General features: G+C 43.3%; 1 protein-coding gene across 1 annotated transcript; it reads right to left on the bottom strand.

The window, feature by feature from the left end:
* Positions 1-388: 388 nt before the first annotated feature.
* On the bottom strand, positions 389-13,866 carry LOC103587579 (serine/threonine-protein phosphatase 2A 55 kDa regulatory subunit B beta isoform-like; the record flags this gene model as incomplete). Its single annotated transcript, XM_008569078.1, has 5 exons — positions 389-1,771; positions 4,743-4,834; positions 11,274-11,481; positions 12,142-12,164; positions 13,697-13,866. Coding segments are annotated over 5 exons (773 nt in total), but the record flags the coding sequence as incomplete, so codon positions are not given.
* Positions 13,867-15,369: the final 1,503 nt, after the last annotated feature.

The raw sequence follows: 15,369 nt of genomic DNA, 5'->3' as shown, positions 1-15,369 counted from the left end.
CACTCATCTCAAGCCATTTCCCATTCACTCAGTGGAAGTTAGTTAGAGGAAATGCATCATCAAGACAAGATACAGAGACATGAACCCAGACCCAGCTTTCTGGACACCCACTCCCTATGCCTCCTCTCCAAATTTATAAATCCCTTGAATTCACTTAGTGCCCTTCCCAGAGGTGTGCCATATAGAACCTTCTGGAAGTGGCTTTCAAGAAGTTATAAGTCTGAATCCCCAACTGGGGGAAGCATGAAGCAGCCCCCACAGCTTCAATCAGACCTCCTTCGCTCTGATGTCACCGCTTCTTGATCCCCCCACATTTCATTTTTGTAGGAGGAGAGCCCCCCAGTCTATTTTTCCAGATGGTGAGCTTTGGGGGCTTAGACATGCTTGATTAGACTTTACAAATCAGCACTTTTATTGGCCATTTTTGTTCTAGGTACAATGGAGATTGATGGATTATTACTTTTGGTTACCAGGACCAAGAGGAGGAGAGGGGGCTGCTCAGAAGACACACCCCGAAAGAACAGACCAGCCTTTCTCAGGGAGCCAGGGGTGGTGCCCCTGTGTTCAACTTACTGCTTCATTTAGGACATCGGATAATAAGCAACCAGGACTCAGCCTTTAATAAATAAGCTAGAAAAGGTTGAAGAGAAAAAGCTATCGAACACTTAAGTAGAGGGTTATAGGGAGCCATTTAAAAGGACAAAAAGCAAGAGTAACGAAGCAGCAGATGGAATCTGGCCCCACAAAGCCTTGCCAGGCTAACAAACTCTGAGAAGACTGTGCAGAAAGTGTTCTCTTTATGTCCCCTGAAGCATTCATGGCATTTCCTAGCCAAATTCTCAGGCTGTTTCTATGGCCCTTACAAAAAGAGTCCAGCAGTATTGACGCTCGCCTCCCTTTCATTCTGTGTCCTCTTCTCAGCCTGGGGAAAGATATTTCTGGCTCAAATGAAATTGTTAAAAAGAAAGTGGAAAATGGGAATTAAAAAAAAAAGGTGAAGGATGGGCAGGAGATACTGACAAGTTCTGATGTTTCGCAAAACAAGGAGGATTTGTCTAAGAGTAAACGGTGTTTATTTTTTGTTGATTTTCAATCAAATGGAATTGCTTAATTTAAAAAAAAACCTCTCTTCTCCTTAAATACTACAGACAACCTCATTTTATCGCAGCAGACACCTAGAAACAAAACACTGGACCCACCAGAGAAAACTGGGCAATAAAAGCATCAGAAATTCCAGTCAACTATGGAAGAATTACTGTTAGCTGGCAGCTTTCAGTTCTAAACAGAAGTGTCCCAAACCTGTTGGGTTTGACAATGGTTTCTCAGAACTGGGGAGCTGGGAAAGTTGGACTCCTTTTTATTCTATTCCAATTGTTTTCTGCATAGGGAAATTAAAATCAAATGTATCATCGAATGAAGACCCAAAGAAACATTAAAAACTCGTTTGACTAGTATTCAGTATGTGAGATTATTAAGTAATAACTTGTCCTCCTAGTTAACCTTGTCCTGGAATATATATAGGTTATTTGTAGCCGCCACTGCTATAATATTTTCTGAAGGATGCCAAGCTGTATGCAAGATCTTTTTGCTAAAGTCCAGACTGTCGACACTGATCTCGTCTTTTCTCCTCTTGCCCCCCACGCACACTTTTCGGGGTTTGAGGATAGCCCGAGGTTTGCTGTTTTCCCTTGAGGCCTCAAGGGTCACATCACGTTTGGTGTTTCGGTCAAACATCCTGAAGAAGTTGTTGTAGGAGCCCGTCATGATGACACTGCAAAGTAGAGAGGAAATAGGGAGTGACTGAGTGTTACGGAGAAAGGTAGTAACATATCCTGATTGTGTCCTTCTGGAGCAAACACCACCACACCCGTGGTCAGCTTGTGGCACCACTGGTTTTATTAAAAACAATAAAACCAAACAGGCTCTGCAGGGTGGGTGCTGACTTCCATTTGAATCACTAAGAGCAAGAAGCTCTTTGGTTGGGCTTGGGCATGAAGGATGGTAATAACCCTCCTAATTATTTACTTTTGTCCAATAGATTCCTTTTGGTTCTTTGGCTCAGTAAAGGAATCCAGTGGTTTTAATGATCCAGCCCTACCGACCTGCCATCAGGACTGAGAGACTAGAATGAGGTCGTGAAAGCACAGCTGCTGTAGGGGGTTCCTGGGCTGTCCGGCCTCTAGGACTCCATGCATCAGCACGGTGGGAGAAATGCCAGTAGCACAGTGCACTGACCCTGGGGTGTCCTCTCCCCTTCTAAGAACTAGCTCTAAATTCAACCCTTCCAGAAAACTTATCTATAAAATACATGTCATCATGGTCTTACTCACGGAGAGAGGAACCAAATTCAATTTTAAAAGGATTTGAGATGGTGAAATAAGATTTTGTAGTAGATGGACAGATGGTTTGTACATTTTTACAGGAGTTATCCATTCTCAGGGATATCTACAATCAATCAGGAGAGCAGTGAATGCCTAAAACCCTCCAGAGGCAAGGCACTGAATCTTTAATGGTGACATTTCAGACATGGTGACAGGCTGAGAGGGAGAGAGCTAGACCCTGGGTGAGGGATCTGCAAGGGCTCCTTAAGTACCATCCCATGGGGGCATCCCCACCGGAGAGGCTGGCTTGGAACAACCCATGCAGAGACCTAGAGGCAGAAGTCCTGGAGGGAGTGTGGTGGAGGGGTGGTGAGGGGGCAGGTGACCGGTTCACGCCCATGGGGGCATCCCCACTGGAGAGGCTGGCTTGGAACAGCCCATGCAGAGACCTAGAGGCAGAAGTCCTGGAGGGAGTGTGGTGGAGGGGTGGTGAGGGGGTCCCATGGGGGCATCCCCACCGGAGAGGCTGGCTTGGAACAACCCATGCAGAGACCTAGAGGCAGAAGTCCTGGAGGGAGTGTGGTGGAGGGGTGGTGAGGGGGCAGGTGACCGGTTCACTCAGGCCCTCTACTCTGTGTAAGGTGAAGCATCACAGAAAGGACCACTGAGCTTGCTGGGTTTCTCTAGATTGTAAAGGGGCGAGGACGAAGGCAGGGAGACTGGCTGTAACGTGGGTGACAGATGACAGCTTGGGCCAGGGTGAGAGCAGTGGTGGGAAGTCGTCAGATTCTCTGCTTGTTTTGGGTACTTTGTCAGCTGTGCCAGGCAAATTAATCAAAGTTAGATTTTGTCCATGAACTGTATTTATCTTTATACTAGTGTGAATGGTTATTACGTTGCCAGGCTGGGCGCTGAGGGCTTTACCTCTGTGCTCTCACTTCAACTTCCAACGCGAGGGATTTTCAGAGAAGTCAGTTGCACAGGGTCCCATTGCTATAAGCGGCAAAGTCAGGCCTCAAATCTACCTGTGCCTGACTCCAGGGCAAGAGCATGCAGCCCCGAGGCCTCACGGCTTCCCGTGCACAGATACTCACTTCCCCCACCCTGCCCTGACTTATTTTTAAACAAGTAAGAGAAAGTCTTTTTTTTTTTTTTGGCGGGGGGTGGATCTCAACCTTATCTGAACCAGAAATAAAATTTCCAATTGTGATGTTATAGAGAGGATGTTGATCTTAGAATTCAAACTCAAAACTTCTTACTTTTGTCTCTACTACTTACTAGTTTATGAGGTTGGGCAGGTTGCCTTATCTTGCTAAGCCTCAGTTTCCTCAACTGTAAAGTGGGGATGATGAAAACAACCTCGTTGGACTGGGTGGGATTAAATAAAATAATGCATGTGAAGGTGCCTGGAACATAGTGGGTGCCAAATAAGTGTAGTTTTTGAATCTAGGCTAAGATAGAAAGGAAATTGAAGCAATAAACATAGAAATAATGTTATATCTATTAATAATAAACAATGAATGAATAAATGTTTATAAATATAAATAAATAATAAGACGATAGGGCTGGCTTTTTTTCCCCTTGGGGGATTTTGTTCATACGTCTCAGTCGCTTTACTTTCTGTCCTATACCAACTGGACAGTGTGACTTGGGTCTTTTGCCATGTGGTGACTCCTTAATATCCTTTTAAGTAGGGGGTTCATTTTGGGTCAGTGGCAAAGAAAGCCACAAAACAGGCAGAGAGAGATGGCTTGTGCTCACTATAAGCTTGAATCTGAGTGTCTTTCCATAAGAGAATTTCCATGTTTCCAAACATTATTATTATTGGTGTCACCTTCATCAAGAAACTAAACCAGCCCCTGGTAGCCTGCACTTAGTTCTCACAGAACTCAGAATCATCTGTATTTGTCAAACTAAAAATGAACTATTAGGAGGTAATATGAAGTATTGTTGAAATCAAAGGCCTTAAAACAGTCATAAATCACTTTGAAGGAATGTGATAAATGAGGTCAGTAGAATTTAGCTAATGAACCACTAGGGCCTTTGTCCAGGTATACACTAGCAGCTTCAAGGGATGATTTTGATCTAGAAAGCCCACTTTGCAGTAATCTGAACTGCTCAGGCTGGAATTTGCTGGCGGATTATAAGTGATCTTCATTTCGGCATGTTGACCTAGCTCTGGGGTATCTTATGTGGAAAAGATAGGACTTTTTTATTGACATTAAATGGTCACCTGTGCCAGTCCTGAAAAAGGATTCAAGGGTCTCACCACATTCTTCCCAGGCTGGACCTCAAGGACATAGCACATCCTGGCCAGGTCTGACCTGCCTTTGGCTATACTCCACTTAGGATAAAGTGCCCAGAGCCTCCTCTAGGTGAGGGTCCACCTCTGGAAGGGTGTCCCACCACAGCCTTTCTTACCTGTCTGACCCATTCCACACACATTCAAATTTATCAAAAATGCAATCATTTTCATAGAGAGAGCACAGCTTGCTGCGGAGGTAGTCATGAACCTGGGGAGGAAACATATCAAGAAGGTCAGTTATTACTGTAAAAATTGATATTTCTGAGGACACCTCCTCTGCTGACATGAGCTGTTAATTCAGTGAACACATGCCTCAGATCACGTAGCACTGGATCTGAATCCAGGGCTTGGCCCTTTCTAGCTGTGGGATGTTAGGATGGGTTGTTGAGCTTCTCATGTGGCCAGCGTGAATTAAAAAAGCTTGTGTGCATAGACGGTGGCATAGAACAGGCCCAATAAGTGGTAGATTCCCATTTTCTAAGCTGATTTGCTCACAGGCTTTTGAGAACACCATTCAACAAGTATTTGTTGAATACCTGCTATGTGCTTGGGATAGAGCAGTGAACCAAACAGCCTGTGGTATTTTCAACCCCGTATCAGGGGAGAGACCAAGTAAATATAGATCACTTAGATGGTGATAAAATCATAGAACAAAAACATCTGGAAAAGAGATTGGGACATCTGGGAGGTGCTGTTGTATGTATGGTGAGTAGCCAAGGCTTCACCTGGTAAGGCAGCATGGGAGGAGCTGCCTGCAGGAGATGAATGAGCCACAACCGTATCTGGGGGAAAGGCCTTCCAAACATAGGGAACAGCCAATGCAAAGGCTCAGAGGCAGAAGTCCTGGAGAGAGTGTGGTGGAGGGGTGGTGAGGGAGCAGGTGACTGGTTCACATAGGCCTTCTAGCCTGCTGGGTTTCACTAGATTGTAAAGGTGTGAGGACGAAGGCAGGGAGACCAGCTGTAACCTGGGTGACAGATGATGGCTTGGGCCAGGGTGAGAGCAATGGCAGGAAGTGGTCAGATTCTCCACTTGTTTGGAGTGAGAAGTGATAGGGCTTAGATCAACTCTGAGGTGTGGGGAAAAAAAGCAGGAGTCAAAGATGGTTTCCAGATCTTTATCCTGAGCAAGTGGAAGGAGGGAGACACCATGTTCATTTTTGGGTACGATAATTTGGAGATGTCTCTGCAAGCAGATGTGTTGAATAGACTTTGAGATGAAAGGGGCAGCCCTGGGCTATGTGGCAATTCTCTCCTCATTCTCTTTTTCAGTGAAATAAGCAACAAGGTTATCAGCTGAAAGTGAGGAGGGAGGGGCATGGTTGGGAAACAGTGTAAGATTGCTGGGGGGCACCGGGGGACCCTCGAAGTGGTTGGACGTGAATTTCAAATGAGGCTGGTCAGCACAGTTAGGTATTTTTCTCCAGCTACATTCAATAACTCAGGTGTAGATGCAGATGGACAGATGAAGAAGGTTCGGAGGGTTCAATTTTTCTAGGGTAATCCTTCCTGAACTCACTAATACAGAGAGTGGTAAAATAATAACGGCCATACCCACTATGCTAGCTTGTTATAATTGGCCAGGTGGGTGTTGAATAGACTCCGAGATGAAAGGGGCAGCCCTGGGCTATGTGGCAATTCTCTCCTCATTCTCTTTTTCAGTGAAATAAGGAACAAGGTTATCAGCTGAAAGTGAGGAGGGAGGGGCATGGTTGGGAAACAGTGTAGGATTGCTGGGGGGCACCGGGGGACACTCGAAGTGGTTGGACGTGAATTTCAAATGAGGCTGGTCAGCACAGTTGGGTATTTTTCTCCAGCTACATTCAATAACTCAGGTGTAGATGCAGATGGACAGATGAAGAAGGTTCAGAGGGTTCAATTTTTCTAGGGTAATCCTTCCTGAACTCACTAATAGAGAGTGGTAAAATAATAACGGCCATACCCACTATGCTAGCTTGTTATAATTGGCCAGGTGCTTTATCCATACAAATCTCTCTTTATGTCCAAAACCATCTTATGTTGTAGATACTATCATCCTATTCACTTTAATGGAACATGAAGCACAGGGATAATGACATTATCTGTCCAAGATCATACAGGAAAGAACGCGACAGAGTGGGAGGTGCACCCTGGTCTTTGGGTTCTGGTGCACACCCTCGAAGCTACTCTAGCAACCTGCCTCCTGCTTGCTGCACTTCATTAGCTTCCCCTGACATGGGGTCTCTTAGACAGGAGCTGTGATAATGAACTCAAGTGAGGCCAAGAGAGGGGGAGTTAGAACTGAATGAAGGCAGGAAGTTGTTTCCCAGGGCACTGTGAAACTTCGTTTAGATTAACGCTTAGAGTGATGGTTCAATCTCCTTTTGCCTGCAGCCCGGGTCCCTTCTCCTCTCCTGCTGAGAGTTCTGCTGGATGCTGAGCTCAGAGGCTCAGTTGCGGGCTTAGGATTGGGCAAAGGAATGAGGTCGGATTCATCCTATGTTATATGAGATGTTTTGGGTATTTGAGAGCTCTCTGAGTTATTTGGATTGTGTAATTATTTCCAACTCTGCAAATTAATTTCCTCACCTTTAATCTCTTGTTCTCAAACAGTTCCAGGCCTTGTCAGGGTAACTGCTTCTGTGCTACTGTGACAAGGGAATCTATCTGCAGCAGGGCTTTTGGCGTCGTTAGATGCATGTGGAAGATGCAAGGGGGAGGCTTGTGTCCTGCTCTTATAGAGGTATCCCTGCTATAAACTAACTCATTGACTCCCCTGGGGGCAGAGCAGTAAAGGTTTATAAATAGGGCAGTGGTTCCACCTGCCTCTTCTTTATGACCCTTTCCTGTTCTCTCACCATTCACCTTTGGCATTTTGTCTTACAGAAACACCACAGGTGAGTAATAAGTGTCTAAACTTGTGTGCCTGGGAAGTGTGGACCCATTAGCAGGAACCACATTGCTGAGAACTCCATAAATAATTCTAGGAAAATAAGTCAGTAAGGATTCTAGGGAAAACCTAGTCTGAACTGCTATTTTTCCTCTATAGCACCTAAAGTCCAGGGAGCTCCTGCCCACCTCCAACAGAAAGCATTTAAAGAAAAATAACATCTACTATGAAGATACATTGAATTTATCTTCTGTTGTTTAAAAAAACCCATGCAAACCAGATGGACCTTTCTCCACCAGAGGAGAGAATAAGGTAAGATACACACATGAGAAACATCTAGAGTGTGGAGCAATGGAAAACCTAAAACTCATGCTATTTAATACTTCTTTCTCCATGTTCCAAATATTATTTCATTTCTATGCTCCTATTAGTTTGCGTATGGGCTTCTTGACACTAGACTGATTCTCCCAACATGGTGGCTCTCAAATTATCTACTTGTGGAAGCGTGGTGTCGTATAGTTACTGGGCTGCTCAGAAGGCCTAGCAAGAGTAAACTCTGCTGGTTTGTCCTAACAGTTTAGGAGTTGAACACTTTTCCTGTAAAGGGCTAGATAGCAAATATTTTAGGCTTAGTGGGCCATATGGTCTCTTTCACACCTCTGCCCCTGTAGCATGAAAGCAGCCACAGCTGATAGGTAAATGATTGTGCATGGCTGTGTTTCAGTAAAACTTTATTTACAAAGACAAATGGGGAACTAAATTTGGCCTGCAATTCATAGTTTGCCAACCTCTGTTCTATAAAACTTGAAAATAAGTAGGAATTAGCTAAGTCTATAGCTTCTGTTTCATGGAAACATGCTCGAGATCTGTTAATACATGTATGGTAGGAGCATTACCTATGTCCTGCCCAGGGCAGGCATTAGTAATTGATCAGTGAATTCTTTACCACTGGACCTCAAAATCTTTTTCAATTGTGTTCTAGACACTCACTGAATTAGAGTTTATTTACCATCTTTGATATATGAATTTAATCAAATTGCTCTGACATACACTATCAAAAATTAAAATAAGTTAAAATAAAAGTTCGTGATGTTGCATTCCAATACATGTGCTATGATACTTACTTCTTAGTGTTCTACAAAAAACCAAAAATCATTTCCAAGTATAGCACCAGCTGAACATGGCTTCAGAACCACAAACTTAGAATGCTGATTACTTCATGTCACAGCTAGTTAGCTGTGTTCTAAAACTAGCCTTGTTCTAAAAGCCTTTCCCTAAAATAAAAGTCTTTCCCTAAAATAAAAGTACTAATTGCTCTTGCCACCACATGTCCTAAAATCTACTCTTTTCTAACCCAGGCTCTCCAGCAGGCCACACCTCTGTGAATGCTGCCCCCACAGGTTCTCGTTCCTCTGCCCTCCTGTTTGTATGGACGGTTGCACCCCGCTGTGGTTTGCCTTATGCAGCCCAAAGAGGACCCTGGTATTGCTCCAGCCCTGGGCTAAAGATGAAGGGCTGTGAGTGAGAGCGTGGGGCAGGGGCTGTGGATCTGAGTCCTCAAGTTTGGGCAGGATTCAGGGGACAATAAGACTGTAGACAGGATGCTCATTAAACCACAGAAGCAACAACAATCTCAATGACATCTGTGGCCTTGACATCTGGCTCTCAAGTCTTTTTCCAATACCCACTGAAATTCAGTTAGTCATCAAAGTCTCCAGTGTCCTCAGCCTCCTCTCTGAATGTTTCTTTCTCCTTCCTCTGACTGTGTCTCTCCCCTGAAGATGCTGTTTCTTCTGGGAACACTCAAGGGGTGGCTGGATTTTTGCTCCCACTCCATGCGCCAAGATGGGGCAGATGGGTTCCTTGCTGTTCCAGACAATTATTCCTGTCTAAAGTCCTCAGCTCCTTTGAAGTCATGCCATCAAACTTACAGGCATTGAAAGTAAGCTCCAAGTCCTTCTTCCTCATTCCTGGAAGCAATTTTAGCACCTCCATCACTTTTCCTGCCATCATCCCTCGTGACTCAAACACTCTGGTCCCTCAGTTACTTGGTCTCAATGAGTTTTGTCCTTTGCTTCCTTGGTCGTATGATGAACCTTGTCATTACTGTAACTGCACCTCCTGAGCACATCTCACTCTATTGCTACCTCCTATCTTTTTAGTTCATTCCCTCTAGTATCTCGATTCTATCAATTCTTCAAATTCACTGACCTTACTGCTTTCCTCTGTCCTTTCCTTCTTACCTATCTTAGATTCCGTGGTCCATTATTACAATCACTTCCTTAGCACACACGTTCAATGAACTTGTCTTTCTCTTTCCTTTGTACTCACTTGGCAAAACCCTATCACTGGTGAAATCTAACTTTCTTTCCTTTCCTTACCTATACCAAGAAGGTGAATGTGGCTGGGAAGAAACACACAATCATACAGATTAATCTTAGTTTGAATCAAAAATATAAACTTCAAGTGGATCCCTGAGCAACCCTCCAACCCTATAACATTTCCCTTTCTTTAGGTGAATATTTTACACTTTTTCTTCCTTCTCATTCAGCTAATGACCTTGTTCTTACCTTACAGAGAAAACAGAAGCAATAAGAAAACATCTACATGTTCCCATCACAAAATTTATGAACCTCTTCCATCTATAGCTATATACACTGCTCTCCTTCCTTTGACGGATGAATTATCTGTCTTATCTGAGGTCAATTCTGCAATGGACTCCATCCCTCTCTCTGCTGGCTTCTTCCTATTGGCATAAAACATGCTGTGATTCCTTCTTCAGCCTGTATCCCATTCCAGACATCACCCCATTTCTCTGTTCCCTTCAGAACCGAATTTGTTGCAACAGTTGTCTGTCCTTTTGTTCACATCCTCTTTTCCTGGACCCACTCCAATCAGACACTTGTTCACCCCACTCCACCTACTCGTCTTCCATTGAGGTTACTGGTAATCTCCACATTACTAAATCCAATGGTCGATTCTTGGTTTTTTCATACTTGATTCGCAACAGCATTCAGCGACTTCCTCCTCCTCAAGACATTTTCTTCACTTGGTTTCTAGGACACTCCTCGCAGATTCCTACCACCTCACTGGCTGGCCACCTTTCCCCAATCTCTCTTGCCAAATCCTTTCCTGTTTTCAACCTGTATACACTGGGGCTCCAGGGCAGTTCCTGACCTCTTTTCTAATTGTACTCATTGCCTAGGAGATCTCATCCAGTCCTATAGCTTTAAATACTCACTATGTACTCATGAGTAGCAAATTTATATCTCTAGGCTAGGTACGAGTATATCCAGACTCACACTGAGCTGTCTACTGTCCATCTCTGTTGGGATGTTCAATTAGCTGAAAGTGTCCAAAACCAAACTCTCAATTTCCTCATCTAAGTAAAATGGTGATTCTACTTTTGTAGTTGCTCAGGATGAAAACCCTGGAGTGATCCATAGTGCTTCTTTTCCTCTCACCTCCCACATCAAATTTGTCCTGCACCCTCGCTTCCTTGCTCATCAGTGGCTGCCCCACCAGATGGGGAGCTCCACGGGAGCAGGACTATATTTGTCTGGTTCACTTCTGTGTCTATAGTATCCATCCACATTAGTACTCAGTCCGTGCGGGTCAACTTGAATTCTAGCCTCTCCATGTGTACCCTTATCTCAAATCCTATGACATTTACAGCTTGTACTATTTTAACCAGTATATCACTTTGCAGGCAGAGGCTGTGACTTAGAAGCACACAAGGGGACTGCTTAATGTACCTATGGGCGGGTGGTGGTCTGTACCTGGTAAGTCTCGATGGGGCGGTTTTCCATGTTGAGATCCCAGACTTTAACGGTCAGATAGTCCCTGGTCATGATATACCTCCCACTGTGACTGAACTTCACATCCGAAATCGAAGAGATAATTTCAGAGAAAAACGATCTGTTGCTTGGATCTTCCGGCTCTTCAAAAACTGCAGAACAAAAGCAAAACGAGATGAATTTAGCACATCTTTATCAACCCACTCTAACATGTTTGGGCCAGCTAGAAAGCTAAAAAGCCAACTTAGACTCTAAGTAGGGCTGGTGTCTGCAGAATGTAAGCAAGTTGCTAACAGAGAACTGTCAGATCCCTGGCACCAGAAAAAGCTGTCACGGTTTCTATATTTCTTTTCCCACAGAAGGACTGGCAAGGGACCTGCCCCATTCATAGCTATAACACTGACTGTTTTCAAGCTCCAGATCTCTGTATCTAACTCTGTTTCATGTTTCCCTGGTCTCTGGGTATCACTGCACATAACAAAATCTGGAGTCATCTTAGATGCTTAAAAATTTTTTTTACAGCTTTATTGAGATATAATTTACATACCATAAAATATACTCATTTAAAGTATAGTTCAGTGGTTTTTAGTATAATCACATAATCATGCAACCATCACCACAATCTAAATTTAGTNTTCCCTCTAGTATCTCGATTCTATCAATTCTTCAAATTCACTGACCTTACTGCTTTCCTCTGTCCTTTCCTTCTTACCTATCTTAGATTCCGTGGTCCATTATTACAATCACTTCCTTAGCACACACGTTCAATGAACTTGTCTTTCTCTTTCCTTTGTACTCACTTGGCAAAACCCTATCACTGGTGAAATCTAACTTTCTTTCCTTTCCTTACCTATACCAAGAAGGTGAATGTGGCTGGGAAGAAACACACAATCATACAGATTAATCTTAGTTTGAATCAAAAATATAAACTTCAAGTGGATCCCTGAGCAACCCTCCAACCCTATAACATTTCCCTTTCTTTAGGTGAATATTTTACACTTTTTCTTCCTTCTCATTCAGCTAATGACCTTGTTCTTACCTTACAGAGAAAACAGAAGCAATAAGAAAACATCTACATGTTCCCATCACAAAATTTATGAACCTCTTCCATCTATAGCTATATACACTGCTCTCCTTCCTTTGACGGATGAATTATCTGTCTTATCTGAGGTCAATTCTGCAATGGACTCCATCCCTCTCTCTGCTGGCTTCTTCCTATTGGCATAAAACATGCTGTGATTCCTTCTTCAGCCTGTATCCCATTCCAGACATCACCCCATTTCTCTGTTCCCTTCAGAACCGAATTTGTTGCAACAGTTGTCTGTCCTTTTGTTCACATCCTCTTTTCCTGGACCCACTCCAATCAGACACTTGTTCACCCCACTCCACCTACTCGTCTTCCATTGAGGTTACTGGTAATCTCCACATTACTAAATCCAATGGTCGATTCTTGGTTTTTTCATACTTGATTCGCAACAGCATTCAGCGACTTCCTCCTCCTCAAGACATTTTCTTCACTTGGTTTCTAGGACACTCCTCGCAGATTCCTACCACCTCACTGGCTGGCCACCTTTCCCCAATCTCTCTTGCCAAATCCTTTCCTGTTTTCAACCTGTATACACTGGGGCTCCAGGGCAGTTCCTGACCTCTTTTCTAATTGTACTCATTGCCTAGGAGATCTCATCCAGTCCTATAGCTTTAAATACTCACTATGTACTCATGAGTAGCAAATTTATATCTCTAGGCTAGGTACGAGTATATCCAGACTCACACTGAGCTGTCTACTGTCCATCTCTGTTGGGATGTTCAATTAGCTGAAAGTGTCCAAAACCAAACTCTCAATTTCCTCATCTAAGTAAAATGGTGATTCTACTTTTGTAGTTGCTCAGGATGAAAACCCTGGAGTGATCCATAGTGCTTCTTTTCCTCTCACCTCCCACATCAAATTTGTCCTGCACCCTCGCTTCCTTGCTCATCAGTGGCTGCCCCACCAGATGGGGAGCTCCACGGGAGCAGGACTATATTTGTCTGGTTCACTTCTGTGTCTATAGTATCCATCCACATTAGTACTCAGTCCGTGCGGGTCAACTTGAATTCTAGCCTCTCCATGTGTACCCTTATCTCAAATCCTATGACATTTACAGCTTGTACTATTTTAACCAGTATATCACTTTGCAGGCAGAGGCTGTGACTTATCCTTTCCTTCTTACCTATCTTAGATTCCGTGGTCCATTGTTATAATCACTTCCTTAGCACACATGTTCAATGAACTTGTCTTTCTCTTTCCTTTGACATTTACAGCTTGTACTATTTTAACCAGTATATCACTTTGCAGGCAGAGGCTGTGACTTAGAAGCACACAAGGGGACTGCTTAATGTACCTATGGGCGGGTGGTGGTCTGTACCTGGTAAGTCTCGATGGGGCGGTTTTCCATGTTGAGATCCCAGACTTTAACGGTCAGATAGTCCCTGGTCATGATATACCTCCCACTGTGACTGAACTTCACATCCGAAATCGAAGAGATAATTTCAGAGAAAAACGATCTGTTGCTTGGATCTTCCGGCTCTTCAAAAACTGCAGAACAAAAGCAAAACGAGATGAATTTAGCACATCTTTATCAACCCACTCTAACATGTTTGGGCCAGCTAGAAAGCTAAAAAGCCAACTTAGACTCTAAGTAGGGCTGGTGTCTGCAGAATGTAAGCAAGTTGCTAACAGAGAACTGTCAGATCCCTGGCACCAGAAAAAGCTGTCACGGTTTCTATATTTCTTTTCCCACAGAAGGACTGGCAAGGGACCTGCCCCATTCATAGCTATAACACTGACTGTTTTCAAGCTCCAGATCTCTGTATCTAACTCTGTTTCATGTTTCCCTGGTCTCTGGGTATCACTGCACATAACAAAATCTGGAGTCATCTTAGATGCTTAAAAATTTTTTTTACAGCTTTATTGAGATATAATTCACATACCATAAAATATACTCATTTAAAGTATACAGTTCAGTGGTTTTTAGTATAATCACATAATCATGCAACCATCACCACAATCTAAATTTAGTATGTTTTCATCACCTCCCCCCAGATTCCATATCTGTTAGCAGTTATTCCTCATTCTCCACTCTGGCAGCCCTAGCCAAACACTAATCTACTTTTTGGTTCTTATTCAAGTTTCACATGAAATCATAGAATATGTGGTCGATCATTTGTGATTGTCTTCTTTCACTTAGCATAATATTTTTAAGGTTCATCCATGCTGTAGTAAGTATCAGTAATTCATTCTTTTTATGGCTGGATAATATTCCTTTGTATGACTATTCCATATTTTATCTATTCATCAACTGAGGAACATTTGGGTTGTTTCCACTTTTTAGCTGTGAATAATGCTGCTATGAATATTCATGTGCAAGTTTTCCTATGGACATATGTTTTCATTTCTCTTGGATCATGGTGTTTAATAGTGGGGTTTTGCTACCAGACTCTCTTGGGTCTGTATTCAGACCGCCATGTATTTGTTTTGTGACCTTGGGCAAGGTACTTCTCAGGTCTCCTTGACTGTAAACTGTGTGTCTTTTGTATACATTGTCGATTTGCTCTGATATCCAGGCTCTTATCTCTCTCAATAGTTTTAGCTGATTTCTACTTACAGGAAAAAAGGCATGGTTCCTCAGTATTATACCAAACAAAGCCCATAATAAACTGCCTTTAATTCTTTCTACCTTGATTTTAAACTGGGTGTACAGACCATATCTTGACGTTTCCCATTTCTGTACATTACCAGATCGTCCCCTCTTCATTGACCCAAATTCCCTGATTCATATACCTCACTTACCACATATCATTTCATTCCAAATGATCTTTTCTTTTCTCTGAAGCCCTGTCTTATTTGGTCTGGCTATTTATTTAGTATTTGCTCAGGTACTTTCTTACAATGAAAACTATCATGTCTCACATAATATTTAACAATTCATAGGGCCGGCCCGTGGCTCACTTGGGAGAGTGTGGTGCTGATAACACCAAGGCCACAGGTTCAGATCCCTATATAGGGATGGCCGGTTAGCTCACTTGGGAGAGCGTGGTG

Source organism: Galeopterus variegatus, unplaced genomic scaffold (genome assembly GCF_000696425.1).
Source record: "Galeopterus variegatus unplaced genomic scaffold, G_variegatus-3.0.2 Scaffold462, whole genome shotgun sequence".
NCBI classification, from domain to species: Eukaryota; Metazoa; Chordata; class Mammalia; order Dermoptera; family Cynocephalidae; genus Galeopterus; species Galeopterus variegatus.
This window is presented reverse-complemented; position numbering and strand designations above follow the sequence as displayed.